Source organism: Thalassophryne amazonica, chromosome 7 (genome assembly GCF_902500255.1).
Source record: "Thalassophryne amazonica chromosome 7, fThaAma1.1, whole genome shotgun sequence".
Lineage (NCBI taxonomy): Eukaryota > Metazoa > Chordata > Actinopteri > Batrachoidiformes > Batrachoididae > Thalassophryne > Thalassophryne amazonica.
The window spans coordinates 98865809-98890661 of record NC_047109.1 but is presented as its reverse complement, the minus strand read 5'-3'; the positions used below and the strand labels follow the sequence as shown (position 1 = coordinate 98890661).

Below are 24853 nucleotides of genomic sequence, written 5' to 3'. Positions count from 1 at the left end.
CCAAGTCATTCTGCAGATGTTGGACACATCTTCATGCAAATATTAGTATTAATTAAAATAATTTTGCAGGCTTTGCAACATCTCCGTTGTCTGATTTGTAACTTCTCCCATGTGATGGCTCTTATTCTTCTTTTGCAATGAAACTGTGCAGCCAGCAGATGGCAAATGCACTGGTTCTCTCTCTCTCTCTCTCTCTCTCTCAGGAGGTGTGGTTTTTTTAACCAACTGAAAGAGCAAATGTCAAAAAAAGCAAAGCAGACTGTCACCACAGTTGATCAAGTTGTCTGCTGATTTCTCCGCTTTTAACTGAAATGGAGCAACCATTTGATAAACTTGATGCTGCTGGTTTTCTGCAAATCTGGCAATGCTTCGATGCAGATGGTAAAATTTTAATATTTGACTCATTTTTCTACTCTTAACTGTTGGAGTTCTGATGAGTGAGCTGCATTTAAGATATAATGTTTAGGTACATTGCTATTATATTTGTTATGGCAAAATGTCTTTTTTTAACAAAGTATTTTAAATGGATGTTTTCACTCATAACTGGTAGATTTGAAATTTTGGCATAAATGTAAATGCAATATTTTATTTATTTAAGAGTTACTTTAGACTTGAACCAAAATATTTTTGCTTCACTGGATTGTTAATTTTGTTGCTGTTTAAACTTTCAGATAATGGCTACATTGAGGGCAAAGAACTGGATGAATTTTTCCGTCATATGCTGAAACGACTGAATTCACAGGTGAGGTCACTTTTTTCCTTTGGATTGTTTTGTGTTTTCTTGATGGAAACGGCTTCCTGCAAGAGCAGCAAAGCAAAACCACACATTCATCATTTGTGTGTCAAAGTAAATGTTTTGCCACTGCTCAGAACCACTTAACGTCATGTGTCATTGTGCAAAATAGGATTTGAAGCGCCTTTTTATAATAAAGATTGATGAATTTGTGCCTGTGAATCTCAAGCCCTCCGAAAGCTTTTTAGGCTTCATGTCATTGAAGCCTAAACCTGGAGCGCCCCCTGCTGTCAGAGGCAAATGGCCAGAGTGAAAAGCGCTATGAAGTGCTGACACTACAAATCACCAGCAGCGTGAATGTCATGTTGCTGGTGTCTAATGATGTAGCAGCAGAACTGAGGAAAATGTTCTCACATAGCCTGATCAGAACTTCAGTGATCAATCATACGTTGGACTACGGACTAGTGATTCCTGTTTTTGCATGTTAGTGCAGCGGATAAGAGAATATTTAGAGGGGAATCTTGCAAATGGTGATAAAAGCATCAAATTCGGCAGAAATACTCCTCAGACAATCCTCTTTTGAAAAAACCGATTGGCCACTTGACTTTTCAATCGGTGGCCAGGTAGGGGTCAATTGAAGAATTACACAGAGGTCAAAATTAAAAGATGCTCCAATCATATTGAAAAATAGTCCACATTATTTGCCTGATCATAAAGATTCCAAAAAGGTATAGTTTGGACTATCTGTGACTGAATTCTATGGAGTTACGGGATAAAAACAGCAAGAATGGTGACAAAGGTCAGTGTAATTTTGTACAGGGATCAAAAGTTAAAGTTGCTCCAATTTTGATAAAAAGTGATGCACATTACTAGTTGAGTTAACACGGTTTTAAAAAGGAATAGTTTGGACCATGTATCATCCTTACTTGTCACGTTACGGGATAACATATGTCACATGTCAGAATCCAATAGACCTTTGACCTTTTTGACCTTTACTTTGGAGACCAAGCATTCAACACTGTCAACATTATTCCATTTATTAATCCTACTAGCTCAACCAATAATTTGCATCACTTTTTACCAAAATTGGAGTAACTTTAACTTTTGACCCCTGTACAAACTGACACTGATCTCTGTCACAATTCTTGCTGTTTTTATCCCGTAACTTCATAGAATTCAGTCACAGATAGTCCAAACTATACCTTTTTGGAATCTTTATAATCAGGCAAATGATGTGAAATATGATTGGAGCATCTTTTAATTTTGACCTCTGTGTAATTCTTCAATTGACCCCTACCTGAACACTGATTGAAAAGTCAAGTGGTCAGTCGTTTTTTTCAAAAGCGTGTCTAAGGCGTATTTCTGCCAAATTTGATGTTTTTATCACCATTTGCATGATTGTTTCAGTTATCTGCTGCACTATTGTGAAAATAATTCGGCCTTTCAACCAGTACGTCGCTCCTGCCTTTTTCCTGAAAGCGGGTGAGGGGACACGTCAAAGGATATTGACTTGTTGAAAAGGAAGTCATGTGACCATTGTGCACAGACTGTGACATCACCTGTCAGTTTTCTGAACAGCGGGTTTGACTCCTGGTTAAAGGGAGCACGGGCAAGACCAGCATGACCTGGGTGGGACTCATGAAGGCCAAACCCACCCACCTATCTTAAAATTACCATCCAGCTAAGGCTAACAAGCTGAGTCACCTGGATTCAGGTGATTGATTAACACATATTTTTGCAATCTGGGTGCCAGTTCTTATAACAGCTTGAGTACAAAAATTGACTGGCTCTTAACTCTCTAACTGTGGCACTATCACTGTACCTTACCAAAGTACTGTAGTTACCAAACTATCGAAGCCTACTAATTGTTACTAACGATGCTGATATGCAAATTAAGTTAATGCTAAAATTTCACTCTGTGGAAATGCTGGAGTAGACTTGTTAGATGGTCCATTAGTACAATTTATCACACAGCAAACCATATTATCTCAGGTATTTGTAATAAAATGTTCCAAAAGGACAAACGTGGTCATGTACACAGCTAGTAGCAGAGTCTACTAGCACTGGTCTCCTGGATCCCACAGATGAGCACAAAGCAACCACACCCCTACACATTCATTATTTTCTGTCTTAACATAGCCAACAGATGAGTTATATAAAAATCAGAGATGAAAGTTTTTGGGTTATTCCCAGAATTCCATTTTGTTGCAGATTGATGATTTTTCAGAAATATAGACGCCAGTCCTCAGTTTCCAATTGTGGTATAATATATCCTTGTTGATCCATCATCTGTATGGACGGCACCCCCCCACCCACACACAAAATTCGGCAAACAGGTGCACTGCAGATTAATTATAAAGTTAACATAAGTGGGATTTTGTGTCATGGTGACTTGTTTTTTAAAGTTAGAACTGCGCTATTTCAATGCAGTAACAGTAAAATCACTGTGAGTGGAGGGCCTGCAGCTGCGCGTGCACGTCCTTACGTCATGAATGCAGCTTGTTTAAAATCGGGCTGCTTCAGTGATGTTCCCGGGGCTGCTGAGGGTGTCCCCCCCCACACACACACACACACACTAATTTCTTCAAAAGGCGCATAGATGAATCTGCTGTACATCCTGTTGATAAACAGATCAAAAACTCTGGATGAATCCAGTAAGAATCAGCCTGATGAAGGTGTTTTGTTTTTTGATTAACTGGTTAAACTTGATTAACAAAATAAGTGTGCACTTTCTCTCTCTTCATCTGCAAGGTGGATCGAGCAGCCCTGTTTGCTGCTGGCGGGATCAACACAGTGCTGTGTATTTTTATTTATTTATTTTTTAACTACACTCGGCCCAACAGCCAGTGGCTGTGAGCATGGACCGGGCCGCCGGGCCACCCGCCCTCGACCGCCACCCACTCCTCTCTGCACCCGACCCCCATGGCCCCCTCTGCAGGTGGTGAACCCACAGGAGGGCGGGCCCACGTCACTCTTTCGGGCTGAGCCCGGCCGGGTCCCATGGACTAAGGCCTGAGCACCAGGCGCCCGTGCGCGAGCCCCAACCCCAGGCCTGGCTCCAGGGTGGGACCCCGGCTCCGTCATACCGGGCAGCCGAGTGTGAAGCATCCGGGATGAAAATCAGCACCTCCAAATCTGAGGCCATGGTTCTCGACCGGAAAAAGGTGCCTTGCCCTCTTCAGGTCGGTGGAGTGTCCTTGTCTCAAGTGGAGGAGTTTAAGTATCTCGGGGTCTTGTTCACGAGTGAGGGACGGATGGAGCGCAAGATCGATAGACGGATCGGTGCAGCATCTTCAGTGATGCGGTCGCTGTATCAGACCGTCGTGGTGAAGAGAGAGCTGAGTAGGGGGGCAAAGCTCTCGATTTACCGATCAATCTATGTTCCGATCCTCAACTATGGTCATGAGATTTGGCTCATGACCGAAAGAACGAGATCGCGAGTACAAGTGGCCGAGATGAGTTTCCTTCGCAGGGTGGCTGGGTGCTCCCTTAGGGTGAGGAGGTTGGTCACTCGGGAGGAGCTCGGAGTCGAGCCGCTGCTCCTCCACATCGAAAGGAGTCAGTTGAGGTGGCTCGGGCATCTTTTTCGGATGCCCCCTGGACGCCTCACTGGAGAGGTGTTCCGGGCACGTCCCACTGGGATGAGGCCCCGGGGAAGACCCAGGATACGCTGGAGGGACTACATCTCTCGGCTGGCTTGGGAATGCCTTGGGGTTCCCCTGGAGGAGCTGGGGGAGGTGTGTGTGGATCGGGAGGTCTGGGCGGCTTTGCTTGAGCTGCTGCCCCCGCGACCCGACTCCGGATAAAGCGGAAGAAAATGGATGGATGGATGGATATTTTTTAACTACACATACACACCGCTTTGCTTTAAATACACAATAGCTCTGTTTTAGATCGACAAGAGAGCACGTCTGTCTTGCACGGACTCGCAGAGCCAGTAAGTCATTAAAAACCCCCAGCACATCCGTGTACTCTTCATGTATCTGTTGTGCCGCTTGCACACATACTAAAATCAATGTGCCAGTACCTCAACTGTAATTTTACAGTCTGATGGTCGTCTTACATGAGGAACCTCCCTGTGCTGCAGGAGCTGTTTGTTGTTCAACCAAAATTAAATCATGCCAAGAGTGAACATTTATATTATAAATGAATATGATGAAGTATGTCATCCGTTTTATATCAGATATAATATAGACAGAGACATTGACATGTTTCATCGAGATTAAAGATCATGTGTAAGGTTAGTCAGTGTTTACTTTCTCACCTGATGACATCCTGTAAAAGAGAGCGACTGACCTGCACATATTCTCTTTCTGCTGTTCATATTTGTACACATCTCACAAAAATATGGTCAAATATTTCATCAAATCTTTGTATTCCTTTGTCACAGATAAAATATTGTTGTAAAAGACAACAAGAGGTGCAAATACAAAGAATTCAATGAGGTTTTGACCACATTTCCTTGAAATGAATATGACCTACAGACTGACTTGTGTACTTGATCAGTCTGTTGTAGCTGCATCTGTGAGAGGTACGAATACGAAGATTTTAATCAAACATTTTTGATTTAATGATTTTAAACTGAACTTTTTCACCGAATTTTACTCAAATTGCAACCGAATGCACCTCAGAGCATGTTATAGTACCAGTTGTAATGTACTTAAGTAGAATTTTGACGGATCTGTACTTCGTTATTCACATTTCTGGTCACTTTCACTTTTACTCCACTACATTTCCTCACTAAAATGTATACTTTTACTCCAATGCATTTCCTTTAAACATCTTTGTTATTCATTACTACAATATAAAAGTAGAAGAAATTTGATTGTGCAACGCCTGTTTGCAGAGGTGAAAGTAAGTTGAAGCACAGCTGTACACCAGGAAGAGATACAGTCCTCTACAACCGGATCACTTTCTTTCACCCCTTACAGCCGTCATGAAAAGGAATTAGATAAGAGACAAACCAGATTTTTGTTGTCGTTATTCCTGGCTGTAAGCATTTTTTTTTATTTCCATTATAAAGTTGAGCATATTAACCCTGGCTTCTGTGGGTCTTGACTCACTTTTTGAGTCAGCTTCAAGTGGCCATTGAAGGAACTGCAGGTTGTGACACTTCTACATTGGCTTCATTGGCTGGAGGTTGCTGTTTGTTGATGACAGTCTGCAGGTTTTGCCACAAACCTGATTAGGGCGAGTCTGTAGTGCAAGTTAATTTCATACTGGATACTTTACCCAATACACCATTTATCAAAATTAAAGCTTCCATCATCTTCCAGGAAGTGTGGCTGCAGAGGTAGATTTTCTATCACTTCTGCTGTGTGGGCAGCAGCTTGGGCTCAGATGGCTCTTTTGTACTGATGTGGATGGGTGTGGTGACTAACACCGCTGGACATGGAGTTCTGGTCTCTGATTAAAAAAAAAAAAAAAGACAAAGAGAAAACCTTGATCTGTTAAAAAAAAATTATGGAATCACCCTGTAAATTTTCATCCCCAAAACTAACACCTGCATCATATCAGATCTGCTCGTTAGTCTGCATCTAAACAGGAGTGAACACACATTGGAGAGCTGTTGCACCAAGTGGACTGACATGAATCATGGCTCCAGCACGAGAGATGTCAATTGAAACAAAGGAGAGGATTATCAAACTCTTAAAAGAGAGTAAATCATCACACAATGTTGCAAAAGATGTTGGTTGTTCACAGTCAGCTGTGTCTAAACTCTGGACCAAATACAAACAACATGGGAATGTTGTTAAAGGCAAACATACTGGTAGACCAAGGAAGACATCAAAGCGTCAAGACAGAAAACTTAAAGCAATATGTCTCAAAAAATCAAAAAATGTACAACAAAACAAATGAGGAACGAATGGGAGGAAACTGGAGTCAACATCTGTGACCGAACTGTAAGAAACCGCCTAAAGGAAATGGGATTTACATACAGAAAGGCTAAACGAAAGCCATCATTAACACCTAAACAGAAAAAAACAAGGTTACAATGGGCTAAGGAAAAGCAATTGTGGACTGTTTCTCCTTTTGCTCTGTATGCACCACTCTGCATTTAATCATTAGTGATTGATCTCTGCTCCCCTCCACAGCATGTCTTTTTCCTGGTTCTCTCCCTCAGCCCCAACCAGTCCCAGCAGAAGACTGCCCCTCCCTGAGCCTGGTTCTGCTGGAGGTTTCTTCCTGTTAAAAGGGAGTTTTTCCTTCCCACTGTAGCCAAGTGCTTGCTCACAGGGGGTCGTTTTGACCGTTGGGGTTTTACATAATTATTGTATGGCCTTGCCTTACAATATAAAGCGCCTTGGGGCAACTGTTTGTGATTTGGCGCTATATAAAAAAAATTGATTGATTGATTGATTGACTGTGGATGACTGGATGAAAGTCATATTCAGTGATGAATCTCGAATCTGCATTGGGCAAGGTGATGATGCTGGAACTTTTGTTTTGTGCCTTTCCAATGAGATTTATAAAGATGACTGCCTGAAGAGAACATGTAAATTTCCACAGTCATTGATGATATGGGGCTGCATGTCAGGTAAAGACACTGGGGAGATGGCTGTCATTACATCATCAATAAATGCACAAGTTTATGTTGATATGTTGGACAATTGAAAGGATGTTTGGGGATGATGAAATAATCATTTTTCAAGATGATAATGCATCTTGCCATAGAGCAAAACTGCAAAAACATTCCTTGCAAAAAGACACATAGGGTCAATGTCATGGCATAGGGTCAATGTCAATGAGCAGATCTGATTTGATGCAGGTGTTAATTTGGGGGATGAAAATTTACAGGGTGATTCCATAATTTTTTCCTCAGAATTGAGTGATTCCATATTTTTTTCCTCTGCTTGGTCTAAAAAAGTAACCGTTACTGACTGCCACAATCTTTTTTTTCTTGATTTCTTATAGTGTTTCTTAAAGCCAGAAAGTTGCCATTTGAAATGACTTTAGTTTTGTGTCATGTCTGTGATCTGCTTCTACAAAATTAAACAACTGAATGAACATCCTCTGAGGCCGGTGATTCCATAATTTTTGCCAGGGGTTGTATTCAGCAGAAAACGAAACGTGCGTGTTTGTGTGTAATCCTTTATAGGGTTATGTATCAGCCCAACCACCACATTTCACTTTGATCTGTTTGCTTTCTGTCACTATTCAAGCTCTGGAAAGAATTTTTAGATTAAATTTTAAATATTTGTGTGTGTGTGTGTGTGTATATATATATATATATATATATATATATATATATATATATATATATATATATATATATATTATTCCCTGATATTATACCGACTTTGTCACACATTAACCAGTTAAATTCCCATGTGGTAGCTTGTATGGAAGCCGATACAGTTTTGTGGAAAACGCGCATTTCCTGCTGTGTATAAACAGTAAATATTGTATGCTCAGTCAAATATTAATATTTTAATTTTGGCATTTCACTCCAGGAACAGGATTATGCTGGTGTTAAACAGAAAAGTGTGGCACCCCGGAGGGGTCGCTTAAAGTAATAATTTTTTTCTGGCCGTGATATTTTGTAAGCACATTTTCCTTTAATTGAGCCCTCAAATTAGTTTTCACCGTTAGGCGGTGACGGTTTATAATGGACTTCTACTCTTTGTAGCAGGGTCGCCTGTGGGTAGTAGATCAAGATCTCAAATTTACAATAACATGGTCATGTTTAAATGTTTCAAGACAATATTGAGTGCATGTTTAACAAATTGCAGCCACATTTAAGTAGAACGTGCACACAGTGTTCTGTAGCAATGTTCACTGAATTGTGCTCTCATTATACTAATTCATTCCCTCATTTTAATAAATTGTGCGCTTGTTTTAGAAATTGTGCCCTCATTTTACTAACCCTTACCAAAAAGTAGTACATGCAAGTATGTTTCAAGTATACTTCCAGTTTACTTTTTATATACTTATGAGTACTATTTTTTGGTAAGGGAAATTGTGCATTCATTTTACAATTCTTAAAATGAGTGCACTATAGTAAAACAAGAGCACGATTTAGTAAAGCAGGCGTACGATTTAGCGAAACGGGTGCACAATTTAGCGAAATGAGGGCACAATGTCTCAACATGCAAAATATTTTGCAATGACACTTCTAGGGCTCCGTAGAAAAGTGATGCTGGAGAAAAATACTCGTGTTTGGGGAATGAGCTACAGTTTGATGTCTGGGCCTGTGCACAATTTGAAATGATGATTCAGACTTCAGCAGCAACCGTCAACATGTTTCTATAGTTACGATTCAGACACCGCTGGTTTGCAATGACATCCTGAAAGATTAGCAGCTGATTGGGTTCTTAAATAACTTAAAGGGTTTTTTTTCTTCCATTTCCTTAAATGCTTAACGCTAAAGTGTGTCAAGTGGTTTACACAGGAAGAGAAGAATCAAATTATTCATTCAGATAAGCTGCCCACATACATACTTGTGCTGTGCAGCAAGTCCGCTTGTCCTTGGTTATAACTTGAAAGAATATTTTCAGTTTGTCAACTTTATTGTAATTACAAAAATAAATTGGTATCGTACCGAGGCCCCATTTATCACCACTTATGAAGTCTCCCTTTTTTATATGGAATTTGGAACAAAGTTCAAAACAGGTTTTGAAACTTTCTGGAGCAGTATTTTGAGTTAAGCGTCACTAATTTGCAGTGCAGACGAAAGGCTTCTGTCTTCTGTTTAATTACAGTTGCATTTCCCACTTTGTTGGATAGTATTATGTATCCTATTTGCTTGCAATGGCTAGCTTGTTAGCTGCAAGTTAATTTCATATAATAATGGAGAGAGAGGGGAAAAAATGCCAACAGATACAGGCAAGGATTTTCAATAACGTTAATTGCTGGTTTCCAAATAAGTGGAATATTATCATTGTAGAGACAAAAGATAATTTGACAAATTGGTTTTTGGTTCTGGGAAACTGGCATTTCCATGTATTTTAAAACTACTTTGTATGGACAAAGTAGGGAATTGACATTCAGTTTGTTTATACGGTGCCAAATTATAACACAAGCGATCTGAAAGAGCAGTGCATGAATAAAGTCTATATATTACCCAACAAATGAACAAGCACATTAGCAACAGTGAGAAGGAGAAACTCCCTTATTATTGTTTGATTTTTGCAGGAAGAAACCTCAAGCAGACCAGATTCAGTGAGGTGTTCATCTGCTCGCCAAACTAACAAATCAAAACAAAAACCACAACACAAGACTGACAGAACATTAAAAGATAGAAATGTTGCAGTTAAGCAGCCATGGAAAAATCGTTGTTGCAAGAGCGTGATAATTAAATTAGCAACAACGAGGTGCAGATCAGAACTGTAGAGGAACATACTGCATTAGTGTCTCGATGACTGTAGTGATGTCAAATCAGGTTGGAAATTTCTCACAATGCACTTTGGAAACCTGCTTTCTCAAGTGGGAAAAAAACAAAAAACAAAACTAGAGCTTAAGCCTCCACACCAACACTAGTTTCCATTAGTTTATATATATATATATATATATATATATATATATATATATATATATATATATATATATAATGGGTACACAGAGCATTTTTTGTGAGCTTAACTGCATCAAGTGGCTTTTGTAGCATAATGTGATGTCAAGGACACTTCCACACTTGGCAACAATCAATATTGGACTCAACCAACCCCCCAGTTAGTGCAGTTTTACTGCAAATACTTTCAAGAACAATTAATTAATCACTGTTATAATTATACAGAATAATTATTCATCACAAACTGTTCCTTTTCAGGTGCACAAAGCAGTTTAGATTGGCCAAGATTGGAGTACATCACAACACTGTATTAGAAACCATGCAGAACACTTTGTTCTCTGACAGAACAAACGGATTCTGCACCGAGAACTGAGGACGCAAACCTTGAATGAAATTTGAATCAGAGCAATCAATGAAGTATCCATGGTGACATTTCCTAAAATAACTATGACTCAGCTGCTAACCCATGATATGAAACAATCACTGTAGAACCACTGCAGCAGCCATGTGCTGGGTTACTGGTGCTGCAGTGTCGTGGATCCCAGCAGCTCAGGAAGTCAAGGGGACGCCTTCGTTTCACCGCAGAAGATACATAAGTTACTTTCAAGAGGACTGGATGAACGGGTTGTCTATCTGTGTGGTTGCCATCCAGGTTGCGGGGCACCTCCATGGTGTAGCGGATGCGGACATGCATGCCACCGGGACATGCTTGTGGTGCGCTGTGAGCATGTACTGGTGCTGCACTTCACTGCATCCACGACACCATCTTCCATGCTTGCGGCAAAGAGGCAAATAATGTTCTGTGTTGGGTTTCTACAGGAGCAAGTGACTGAAGAAAAAGTGCAGCAAATGAAGAAGAGGTTCATGTCGGCCTACGATGTCACTGCTGATGGAAAACTGCAGATTCAGGAGGTACAACACAATCGAGATTATATGTCCTCATTGACCCACAAAATATGACAGAGTGCTGCACGGTTTGACGTAGGTATGGATGGGATTGAAGAATGGGTTCCACTTGAGAATTACTTCCACATTTTTGGAATCCATCAGAATCATATGCAGTAGTTATCAGTTCCTCTTGTCAATTTCAATTTATTTCATTTATATAGCACCAAATCACAACAAAGCTGCCTCAAGGCGCTTCACACAAGTAAGGTCTAACCTTACCAACCCCTAGAGCAAATACACAGGTGACAGTGGTAAGGAAAAACTCCCTCTGATGATTTGAGGAAGAAACCTCAAGCAGACCAGACTCAAAAGGGGTCACCCTCTGCTTCAGCCATGCTACCAACACAATAGAAAATACTTAAATTATACAGGAAATTTTGGGAGTCCATGCTGTGCACCAGCACGGAAGGCCTGCAGAAGACACCACACCCATCTCTGGATGGAGCCACACCACAAACAGAGAGAAACAACAGTCAGGTGGCAGAAAGAAAACAAATACAGTGTAATTTATCAGCATTTAGCAACAAGAAAAACAAGAAATAAAAAGGTGTCGATGCCAACATGTTTGCCAGTTCATGCAAGCTTGTGTGTAACCAGAGATGTAATGTCAAACTCTGCATCAAGCAACCAATAAAACAGCTTCAGTGACACTGAAAACTTCTGTAGGCATTTATTTTTCCACACAGAAAATGAATCAAGAGGAAATAAAAAAAAGAGCCAATAGTCAGAACTGATAATGGTATTCAGCTTTATATACCCACCTGCAGACATTATGACCCAGTGTCACAGACCCAACGGTCCACCTTTTGCATCTGCGCATGCGTCATTCCGGACCACAGCAGCACGTCTGAGGCGGAGTCTCTTCACCCAAAGCAATCAGATTGATTAATGTGATTATTAACCATCAGATGATAAAGATAAAACCTCATAAATCATTCAAAAGTCGCTTTGAAATGACCGACGCGCAGCGAACACATCAGCTAGGACCTTGTTTAGCCACGGCGCTCTGATCGCTTCATCTGTCTTTTATGATGAAATAATGCTGAATGTATGTGGAAATGATTGTTGTACAAAAGCTTTAGTTATCTGTCACTGAGATAGATGATGACTGGAGTGCAGTTTTAAGCAGAAACAAGGTTTTATTCCGTGAACCGCGGCTAATGACGCATGCGCAGTTATAAAAGGCTGACCGATTTTTAGGGGGGACCATTCGGTAGGACTGACACCAAGATGATTGCACCCAATACCATCTATGTGTATATCAGTATTTATAGAAAGTTTTACATTGCATTTCTAATTTGGTTGGGATTTAGTTGAAACATTTTATAAAGCTGATTGTTTTTTTTGTTTTGTTTTTTTTTGGGCACATGTAATGTTGTCTTTTGTTTCATAAGTGAGACCAGGTTTGTACACTGGGACCTTTGGTCAAAATGATCAAGTCCACTATCGTTAAAGGATAAGGAACATAATTGTCCTTTTGGTTGTCCAAATTGTTTCTCCAAGTTTTAATAAGAAATTGCACTTTATTAATTATGGTGGATTCACTAATGAGTTCTGTTCATTTGGCCGATGTCGACCATTTCTTCTGAAGCAGAGTGTATTTGATGATGCTGCTTCATCAGCAACCACTTTGTTGAACTGATCAAATGCTGAACTACACTGAACATGCTGCTGGCACAACAACAAACCTTCAGAGAAATAAAGTACTTTTTTTAATCAGCAAAGGATTTTTTTTATATACTTTATTGTAAATCCAATGCTTTAAAGGACTGCAAAAACCTTAAATCATATGACTGTTAATTATCATGAAGGCATAACTCAATGATTACCCTCAGTAAGTTGTCTGTAGTCACAGATACACAAACATTCCACTGTGGTGGAAACCCCGTGTAGCTTCATTTGAAGCTGTACAGGACAATAAGAAACATCTAAATTATTTCTGGTACAATTTGCCCACATAACTCTACAAATGGCATTAATGAGGAAGTCGGCGAGCACATCTCAAAACCACATTTTTCTGTTCACTTGTGCTCGTGCTCTTCTATATATGACTGAACGTTTAGACACAAAATTCACAACTAGACAGTAAAAGTGAATGAAATGATAAAGATATTACTGGGGAAAGTAGGTGTGCAACAAAATAAAGAACTTAAAGGATAAATAAAGATCCCTGCTGGAACATATAATCAGATCACGCCCAGTGTGAGAGCATGTGCTGATGTCACATCTGCCGCACTATGGAACCACCTTAGGTTCTGAATGGCAACCACCCAGGCAGATAAGTAGTCATTCATCCCCACATCTTGAAAGTATCTGCTGCAGTCAGGTAAAATACTGGCAGTCCCTTGGCCTTTTCCAGCCACTGGGGTCCTCAACATTGAGGGACCTGCATTAGATTCAATTAGACAGAACTTTATTAATCGCTTGGGAAGACTCCCTCAGGGAAATTGAAGTTCCAGCAGCATGGTATAGCAGCACACAGGGTAAGAAGCACACAGAGTATCAAAAGTGAAAGTAAAAAAGAAAAACAATTTGCAAATATAAATAAATCTAAATACCAGACATACTGGTTTACTGGCTACTACTGTTCCTCTCATTCCCGTCCTCTGTCTTCCTGTTACTCCTCCTCCCCCAGAGTGAGGAGTTGTACAGTCTGATGGCTTGAGGGACAAAGGAGTTTTCAGTCTGTTGGTCCTGCACTTGGGAAGGAGCAGTCTGTGGGTGAAGAGGCTCCTCTGGTGCATGCTGGATTATGCATAAAGAAACATGGCACATGGCCCAAATGTCATGGCTAATGCTCCCATATGATGCAAGCGATACTCCTCATCTGAGTCTTCCTAACTAACTGTTCATTTGACACAGTCATTCCAGTGGTAGTACCCGAGGATCCTCCTTAGACATCTAGTACCAAAGACATGCAGTTCTTGTCTTGGAACACTGGTTAGTATCCATGTCTCACACCTATACTGTAACATGTGAAGCACCGGGAGCATAAAGACTTGCTGCTTCATTCTCCTGCACAGGTACTGGAATCACCACACACCTCTACCGTTAATTTTTTATTTTTGGTCTAGTTGGCTTTAACGTCCTGCAACATATTGGAGAGCCTACACATTCTCAGGATATCCAACAGAACAGTGCAATAAAACAATTTTGAGAAAATCAATATAGGATGCAAAGAAGCAGCGCCCATATTCATTCTACCCTGCAAAGAATTTTGGGCTCTGCTGTTCTGTCCCAGTATGTCTTCTCTCATGGTGCAATGCGTTTTTTGTAATGGTAAGATGTTAGCTCTGAGATACAAACTGCAGCAGCAGTGTCATATTTTACCGTAATTAGATTTTGGAAGAAGGCCAGTTTAATCTTCTAATGGAAGGCCAGTAAAGGAGGACAGCAGAAGAATAATAGCAACTAGTGTATGTCTAAAAGGTCATTTCACCCAGTCACAATGTATTTAAACCTCGTTGTTGCCATGCTGATGGTTAACTTTCTTTCCAGAGGTTTTTAGATGCCTTTTACAGAGACATCTGCCGCGACCCAAATACAGCACAGGTGATGGGGAATTTAATTTTATGGTGCTTAAAGCAGATTTAAAATGTAATTACAGACACTGTTTAGCCCGATGTTAATCAACACAGGAGATTACAAGACTAGACTGGATCAGCATGAACTGTATTTAAGATTCTAATGCTATTCTTAGCTTGGAGGTTACTGTTCTCCACATCAATCGTGCTCCACTCACCTCGGAAACTGCAAAGTCGGAAAATCTGTTGAAACCTCTGTATGTTCAAGTTACTATGAATACAGATGGCCCCAAGAAATGTTTGTTTTTTCCTGAAGAATCATAACTCAACTGACTTATTTAACAGTTTGAATGTTTTTCAGTGATCTCTTTTTTTTTTTTTCTTTTGTTAGTGACTATTTCAGCAACTAGCACACTGTGACATTCATGTCTTTGGGTCCTCAACCTTTGAGATTGAGAGATGTGGGGAAAAGCTTACAGAGTCAAGATGTTTGGCAACGCTGATACCTTTGCAAGGGAACAAAGGGCCAAAGGGCCAAGTCTTTAGGGTCCTGGTGCTTCATGTCTTACTGCATGGTTGTGAGACTTGGTCACTCACCAGTGACCTAACGTGATGACTGAATGCCTTTGATACTGGGCGCCTTTGGAGGATCCTTGTATACCCCTGGAATGACTTTGTGTCAAATGAGTGGCTACTTGGGGAAACTCAGACGAGGAGTATCACTTGCACAGTGAGGAAGCATCAATTAGCATTTTAAATTTCAGTTTATTTAATTTATATAGTTCCAAATCACAACAAATCTGCCTCAAGGGGCTTCACACAAGTAAGGTCTAACCTTACCAACCCCTAGAGCAAGCACGCTGGTGACAGTGGTGAGGAAAAACTCTCTCTGATGATTTGAGGAAGAAACCTCAAGCAGACTAGACTCAGAGGGGTGACCCACTGCTTAGTTCCATCTGGACGCCACTACGGAGTTCCATCTAAAAACAAAAACAGATACCTAAACAGGTATAAAAACTCATTCCGCCCTATATCAGTGAACCTCCTGAACTCAAACAAAAGAGCAGGTCATTAATGTGTTATTGGGATTGTATTGTATTGTCTGGGTCCGTCTTGTCATGTCTGTACTCGGTTAGTGTATTTTATGTGGCTGCCTGTGTCCAAGACAAATTTCTCCTTGGGGACAAATAAAAGAATCTTGATTTCTTAGGCCATTCTAACAGTTACAAGGTTTTTGCAAAGTTTTACAAAGGTGAAGAAACAGAAAACGGGAAATGAAAACAACATGACATAACAAAAGAATATGTATTTGATGAGAAATCCACATATGCGGTTATGCCACAGGCAAGGCTCATCCAGCAGTCCTCATGCCGTCAGTGGGCCTGTTCCCGCGGCAATGTCCATTCCAAACGTAGACTGCAGTGTGCAGTCTGTCAGTCCGGCATCCTGACTTCAGTAGCCATCCCACTGCCTGTACCTCAGACAGAGAGAAAAAGAACAGAATCAGTCTCCTGGACAAACTATACCTAAGCAGAGGTGTCAAGTAACGAAGTACAAATACTTCGTTGCTGTACTTAAGTACACTTTTTAGGTATCTATACTTTACTCCATTACTTATTTTTCTGCCTACTTCTGACTTCTGCTTATTACATTTTCACACAAGTATCTGTACTTTCTATTCCTTACATTTTTTAAACAAACAGCCTCGTTACTCTTGGCTTCAGTTTAATGTTTATATATATATATATATATATATATATATATATATATATATATATATATATTTCACGTCATGCGCCTGTAATCAACTTTTCTGCAGCACGGCTTTGCTTTGAACCGTGAACCAATCGAAACAGTGGTTCGCAGATTGAAGCAATGCTTCGACCTATCGCTTCGTTTATTCTTTCGCTTAATTTTCCCCCGCTAAAACCCTAAAGAGCATACTTCTGTGAGTATTATTTACCTTTTCTGTGTTAAACCGACCTGTTATGGTCTTCTGAAACAGTTGATAGATGTATTTTATAACTGAAAAACGGGAGCGACGCTAACGCGTTAGCATGTCTATGGCATTTTCAATGTTAAAATTTAGCATTAAGTAATTGCAGCCGTCATCACGTTCGGGTGCATTTGTTTTCAAATTGTAATATTTCTTAAATTTATTTTTGTTTATATATTAATAATCTAATGATTATTATATACAATTTTAGAGAAAGAGGCAAAAAGAACCTGAATAGAAACACAACAGAAAATATAAAAGCAATGAACATACATAAATAAATGTTTCCTGTGAACACCTACTTGTAGTGACTCTTACACCTCCATTTCATCCCTGTCTTAATGACAGTTTGTTTCGGTCAAACCATATTTTCAATTTGTTAATTTCTTCAGTGATTTCCTCCAGAACTATCTGCCAAACTAGAAAACTGCTGCATCCTAGTAAGAGCAGAATACTACGGGAATGAATTTGAATAAGGAAAGTTGTTTTTTTTTCTCACTAAATGGATGCTGCACTCACTGCAGTTTATTGTCTGGAATAGTCCCAGATTGCATTTCAGAGCTTCTAGAATTGAAACATTTTCATGCAGGTGGTGTTGGGGGGTAATTTGGGGTTTTGGGTCTTGGGCCACATGTAGAATGAATCAGTTTTTAAATTAAGCTTTCAATTCATATAGTGGCATCTACCTTTTTTTTTTAAAGGTTACTTTATACTTTTATACTTTAAGTAGGTTTTGGAGCACATACCTTTTCACTTTTACTTGAGTAAAGAGGTCAAGTTGATACTTCAACTTTTACCAGAGTGTTTTTAAACTGCAGTATCTGTACTTCTACTTAAGTAACAAATGTGTGTACTTTTGACACCACTGTACCTAAGGTATAATAAATCAGCAGTAAATTGACAGGAAATCAGAGAAAATACTAAGGTGATCAGCAGCTGCTAGCCCCAAGCTTCATAACAGACCCAAAATTTAGATAAAGTTCAGGCCGAGACCTGTGCATGAGCCAGTGTTGAGTAAACCTGTGACTGGAGAAGGACAAGAGGACACCCATATCTCATCCGGCTGTAGGAGAGAGATGGTTACTTTCAAGAGCCCGAGATGGGCCAGTTGTCTGCCTGGCTTTTTTGGCATCCAGGACCCAAGGTGATTCCATGGTGTCGTGGATATGGCTGTGAGAAAAAAAAAAAATATAATTTTCCGCAAATTGGTAACTGACTTCAAAGTTACTATGTTCTCTTAATGCAGCTCTGAAGTGTGACATTTATCTGTGACAATGCTCGTGCTGGTTCTATACCATCTTCAAAATGGGAATTTTGTGTTTTAAAGACTGATCTCAATGTCATTGCATTGCCCTGATTGATATCTGGCCTTTGGACTCTTTTGCAGTTGGCCAATATGATTCTCCCCGAGGATGAAAGCTTTCTGCTCGTGTTCCGCAGAGAAACGCCTCTGAACAACAGCGTTGAATTCATGAAGGTGAATGCATTTTCTAATACCAGGAACACACTGACTCAGTGTTTCCATTAAAGGAGACAGGAACACTGTGGATTATGTAGCATTATTAGGATTAACAATATCCTGGTGGTGCACCACCTGAAAGCCGAAAATCACACTTCAACATGTTTGCTTGTCCTCACACTAAATTTTCTTGTTTTTCAGTCAAACCAATTTGCTCACTTGCTTTTCTTTGTAGGGACAGACACTGTATTTACTGTGGTATAATTACAGAACATGTGAAAATATCAGGAGGTTAAATAACATTCAGCCTAAAATGAGAGGTGAACTAGAAACTGAAACGCATGCAGGTGACTCATCATTTGATTTACTTTTTCCAAAAGATAACAGCATGACATCTGTATCTGCTTCTCCATATACCAAGATGAAAATCTAAAAGTTTTTAAAAACTTTTTTAACATCATGACACTATTAAAGCAGTATGATGGACTTTTCTACGCCAGCTAGTGATAAGGTCTCAAATTCTACGCCAGCTAGTGATAAGGTCTCAAACTCCAACCTGACTAGTACTCCCTAATTGTGTTCTCAAAAAAGACGTGGGTTGGATCACATGGAAAAATCGCTGCACATTTATGCACGTGCCCGTGCGGTTTGTGTAGCTAACAACATGGACTTGTTGTGTTGTTTATATTAGACATTACTGTATTTCTGGAGTAGTACAAGTCCTGGTTTTTTTACTAGTTTGGGAGGTCCTGCAACTTGTACTTTGGTGCGAGTTGTATATATTGTATATCGTAATCACACATTCATTGTTAATAATAATAATGGTATAATAATAATTAAAATGACTTTACATAGGATCTTCACAGAAATCAATGGACTAAACACAATAAACTCTAATAATAAAAGAATAAATGACAATGATAATGGAAAAAAAAACATTTTAAAGAGTTGATAATACAGACAAAAGTTGCGATTTATACTCCGGAAAGTAGTATAGGAAAGTGTGCATTATAATTCATTCATTAATTTCAGTTTTGCAGACATTGCTGAGCATCTGTGAAAGCTTGCCAGTGCTAAACCACCTAGCGTACTAACCCTGACGTTCCATAATAGTCTGAAAAAGTTTATAATCAGTGCAATGGTACAACCACACGTGTGCGTTTTGTGACTCACCATAACGAATCAGTATGGATCCGCACGTTGAGTTGGCACAAGTTTTACTTTGGATATTTGTTCTGACGCAACTCCAGATGCACGTGGAGAATGAGGCTTTTTGTTTTGGAAGCAGGTGCACACTTGTCATGCTGCTACTTGTAAAAGGTGATATAAATTTGGTTCTACTAAAGTTTTTATCCATTTTGCATCATTATTTTCACTGAGTTTTAGTCCACGCCTCTTACCCCGGGATTAATCAAATCTAGTGAGTTGTTTTCCACAAAATGTTGCAGAAAACTTGGTTTTAGGAAGCAGGAAATTGTTTTTGTAACACGTAGGTGCAGGTATGCGCTCTAACCTGCGTATCTGCTCTGCTCACTGTAGATATGGAAGAAGTACGATGTTGACTGCAGCGGCTACATTTCAGCTCAGGAGCTCAAGGTAAGAAGAAACAAAACTCGCACAACAATCCAAACCTGTTTTACGAGGGTAGGCTGAAAAGTTCTAAGGCTGACTATGATGCAGTTGTCGATTTGAACAAATTCATGGTTATTTTTCTACATAGTCTCCCTGTAACTCCACACACTTCTTCCAGCGGTGCTTGAGTGCTTCGATTCCCTTGGCATAGAAGCTTTCATCAAGGGGGTCAAAATAGTCCTCAACGGCAGCCATCACCTCATCATTGCTCCGATAGTGCTTCCCAGCCAAGTTTTTTTTTCAGGTTTGGGAACAGATGAAAGTCCGAGGGTGACAAGTCAGGGGAGTATGGTGGGTGATCTACCAGTTCGAATCCATACTCGTGGATAGTGGCCATGGCCACTGTTGACTTGTGAGCTGGGGCATTGTCTTGATGGAACTTTTTGATAGCCTCGCGTAACTGTCTCAGGTTAGAATAGTACTGTCCATTTATGGTTTGTCCCTTTTCAAGATAGTCCACGAACACAATGCCCTTGGCATCCCAGAAAACTGAAACCATGACCTTACCCGCAGAAGAAACGACCTTGGCCTTCTTTGGAGGTGGTGACCTTGGGTGTTTCCACTGCATTGATTGTTTTTTTTGTCTCTGGTTCAAAGTGGTGAACCCAACAGTCATCCTGGGTAAGAAAACGTTCCATGTAATTGGCTGGATCCTCTTCAAATTGTGCCAAGTTTGCCTTCAACATGACTAGCCTGGTGCGTTTCTGATCAGGCGTCAGAAGACGTGGCACCCACCGAGCTGACACCTTTGACATTCCAAGTTCTTCATGCAGAATGTGTTCAGTTCTCTCACGGGATATTCCCACAGCATCTACTAGCTGATTAATCGTCGATCGTCTGTCGTCCATCACCATTTCATGAATAAGGTCAATGTTTTTCTGGGTTGTGGCTGTTGCAGGCCACCCAGACCTTGGGTCCTCTTCAAGGCTCTCTCTGCCCCTCTTAAATTCAGCTGCCCACTTCTGCACTGTAGATATGGAGGGAGCTTCATCCCCTAATGTAGCAACCATATCCGCATGAATGTCCTTGGGCTTTAACCCCTTCTTATGCAGGTACTTAATCACACCGCAATGCCAGATTTTGTCCATTTTTGCCGTTTCCCTCTACCACGAACTTTCAAACTTGGCTATGAACCACAAACTACCTCACAACCTGGAAGAAAATAACAGTCAGTCATCAGAAGAGTTGAACTTGATGCATGCCAAGTTTTATTGAAATGGCATTTCTCCTTCTTGGTGAGCCTTAGAACTTTTCAGCCTACCCTCGTATGTTTTCAAAGCAGCATTCCTCAGGGTAAAGTCACTCAGCCACTGTTTATAGTGCTGGTTGCAGTGATATTCCTCAGTCTCTGATTTCAATAATATGTTTTTCACACTTTTTTTTTTTTTTTTTTGTTCATGGAGGTGCTCAGTCTTTTGGTCAAGGCTAAATAAATACAAGATTATGTCCCATTTTGAGAGACAACTGAGTGTTTAACATTTATGCTTTTGACTTATTGCCATATCACCAACTGCATGCTTCCCTTAGGCAGTATTATTAGATGGTATTGCTTAAATTTTCATTGTTACGCAGATGATACCCAGCTTTATCTATCCATGAAGCCAGAGGACACACACCAATTAGCTAAACTGCAGGATTGTCTTACAGACATAAAGACATGGATGACCTCTAATTTCCTGCTTTTAAACTCAGATAAAACTGAAGTTATTGTACTTGGCCCCACAAATCTTAGAAACATGGTGTCTAACCAGATCCTTACTCTGGATGGCATTACCCTGACCTCTAGTAATACTGTGAGAAATCTTGGAGTCATTTTTGATCAGGATATGTCATTCAAAGCGCATATTAAACAAATATGTAGGACTGCTTTTTTGCATTTACGCAATATCTCTAAAATCAGAAAGGTCTTGTCTCAGAGTGATGCTGAAAAACTAATTCATGCATTTATTTCCTCTAGGCTGGACTATTGTAATTCATTATTATCAGGTTGTCCTAAAAGTTCCCTAAAAAGCCTTCAGTTAATTCAAAATGCTGCAGCTAGAGTACTGACGGGGACTAGAAGGAGAGAGCATATCTCACCCATATTGGCCTCTCTTCATTGGCTTCCTGTTAATTCTAGAATAGAATTTAAAATTCTTCTTCTTACTTATAAGGTTTTGAATAATCAGGTCCCATCTTATCTTAGGGACCTTGTAGTACCATATCACCCCAATAGAGCGCTTTGCTCTCAGACTGCAGGCTTACTTGTAGTTCCTAGGGTTTGTAAGAGTAGAATGGGAGGCAGAGCCTTCAGCTTTCAGGCTCCTCTCCTGTGGAACCAGCTCCCAATTCAGATCAGGGAGACAGACACCCTCTCTACTTTTAAGATTAGGCTTAAAACTTTCCTTTTTGCTAAAGCTTATAGTTAGGGCTGGATCAGGTGACCCTGAACCATCCCTTAGTTATGCTGCTATAGACGTAGACTGCTGGGGGGTTCCCATGATGCACTGTTTCTTTCTCTTTTTGCTCTGTATGCACCACTCTGCATTTAATCATTAGTGATCGATCTCTGCTCCCCTCCACAGCATGTCTTTTTCCTGGTTCTCTCCCTCAGCCCCAACCAGTCCCAGCAGAAGACTGCCCCTCCCTGAGCCTGGTTCTGCTGGAGGTTTCTTCCTGTTAAAAGGGAGTTTTTCCTTCCCACTGTAGCCAAGTGCTTGCTCACAGGGGGTCGTTTTGACCATTGGGGTTTTACATAATTATTGTATGGCCTTGCCTTACAATATAAAGCGCCTTGGGGCAACTGTTTGTTGTGATTTGGCGCTATATAAAAAAATTGATTGATTGATTGATTGCATTTGTCTTTTAATATATGTAAAATTAAAAATATTTTTTTAGGCTTTCCTGAAAGACCTGTTCCAGCATCACCAGGAGGAAGTATCAAATGACAAGCTGGAGGAGTACACGGATACCATGGTGATAAAACTGTCTCCAAACATACTGGATTCACGAATCCTGTGCACGTAACTGTAGATTATTTGCACACACAATGCCAACCTGCTCCAGCTGCAGCATAAGCTGTTATAGCCGGTGTCGCCAACCGAATGGTCCGCCCTTAAAAATCGGTCCGCCCTGCCTTCACTGCGCATGCGTCATTTCAGAGCGCCAGCAGTGATTCACTGATTATCGCCTCATTTCTGCTTAAAACTGCACTCCAGTCATCATCTATCTCAGCAACAAATATTGTACTTTTGTAGAACAATCATTTCAACATAAATTCAGAACTATTTTGTATTTTTGTGGGGACGCGATCAGAGTGCCACAGCAGCAAGACGTGCTGCTGCGTCTACATCATTTCGGTACGTCAGCAACAAAATGAGGCTATTATCACCTCATTTCTGCTTAAAATTGACTTTCAAATGATTTACGAGGTTTTACTTTGTCATCTGATGGTTAATAATCACATTATTCCCTTTGATCGCTTTGGGCGAAGAGAATCAGACTCAGATGTGCTGCTGTGGTCCCAACTGATGCACGCGCAGTAAAGGCAGGACGGACCAATTGTAAGGAGGGGACCATTCGGTCGGCGACACCTGATCCAACTGCAGGATGTTTCAGCAGTCAGTAACATGAGATTCGCCTGTTGCCTCAGTGTGCAGCAGAATATATATTGGTCATTATTCTGCTTTAATTTGCAAAAATCACCCATTTTAAAATAGACACACTGAGGCATTTCATTCAAAACTGCAGCATGTCCGCATACTTGTCTCCTGTTAAATACACATTTTGTTTGTAGCGACTAAATGTCAACACTCGTAGACAGTGAGACTGTACGGAGGATGAAAAAAAAAACAGAGCTTTTCCTTGAGATGAGAGAGAGAGAGAGAGAGAGAGAGAGAGAGAGAGAGAGAGAGAGAGAGAGAGAGAGAGAGAGAGAGAGAGAGAGAGAGAGAGAGAGAGAGAGAGAGAGAGAGAGAGAGAGAGAGAGAGAGACTTCTCTCCCAGTTTACATCTATAGGACTTGCTGTTCCAGTGTGAGAGTTGGAAATTTCAGAGTTGTGTCTCTGCACAACTCCTAATTCTGAGTCATATGTGATTTGATTAAAAAAAAATGCTGTCTTCCGTTATTTTCATGCTTCTAAGTTTGTCTTTTTCTTGCAGATGAAAATCTTTGACAAAAACAAGGATGGTCGTCTTGACTTAAGTGACATGGCCAGGTATTCCTGTCTCTCGCATGAACAGACCAAAGGTCTTCCCGTGCTACTCGGTGCGGTTAATCAGCCTGATCTCAGTGTAATATAGTTACACAATAAACACACACAACGACTGGTGACACCGGGATTTACCACAAACTGAACATGTTTAAAGCTACACTGTGTATGATTTAAGGGTGTTTATTAGCAGAAATGGAATATAACAGTTATATCCATGTGTTCATTAGTGTATATTGTTGTTGTTGGCAGTTTCCTCGCTTGCGAGGATAGTGGGAAGGCCTTTTTTTTGTTTGTTTTTTTGTTTTGTTTTGTTTTTTTAGTTTATTTTCTACAAGCCCTCTGGTGGCTGAAAAGTCTGATGCGGGATGCACAAGACCTGTTACACTGGGGGCAAATGAACACTTGAGTAGGCTGGGCTTGTGCTGCTGCCCGCTCTTTCTGTCTTTGACGCTTCTGGCGTGAGGCCTCACTTCTTTCTGCCTCAAACTTCAGGCTGGCGGATTTAATGCCTGAACGCCAACTGAGTCTATCTGTAGCTAGATGCTGCCATGACTGATGCTGAATGCCTGCAAGGGAGAGCTGTTTCTTCAGCTGGTCCTTATAGCGCTTTTTGGGGGCCCCTTGGTTTCGTCTCCCTTCCTTGAGCTCGCCAAAGAGAATTAATTTCGGCATGCGTTTATCATCCATCCTGGCTACGTGACCTGCCCAATGAAGCTGTTGTTTGAGTATAATAGACTCCATGCTGGGCAATTTGGCTCTGGTAAGGATGTCCTCATTTGAGACGTAGTCCTGCCACTTGATCCCGAAGATGTTTCGGAGACAACGCTGATGAAAGCGTTCCAGTAATCTGATCTGCT

General features: G+C 40.5%; 1 protein-coding gene across 1 annotated transcript in view; it reads left to right on the top strand.

The window, feature by feature from the left end:
- Window positions 1-231: 231 nt before the first annotated feature.
- The window catches only part of LOC117514665 (secretagogin-like), a 34946-nt gene continuing 10324 nt past the window's right edge, over window positions 232-24853 (top strand). The window contains exons 1-7 of the mRNA XM_034175234.1: window positions 232-381; window positions 672-742; window positions 11064-11156; window positions 18100-18189; window positions 19711-19767; window positions 22681-22758; window positions 23944-23999. Of these exons, the coding sequence (XP_034031125.1) occupies window positions 312-381; window positions 672-742; window positions 11064-11156; window positions 18100-18189; window positions 19711-19767; window positions 22681-22758; window positions 23944-23999 (515 nt within the window). The 5' untranslated portion in view covers window positions 232-311. The remainder of the gene's footprint in view (window positions 382-671; window positions 743-11063; window positions 11157-18099; window positions 18190-19710; window positions 19768-22680; window positions 22759-23943; window positions 24000-24853) is intronic.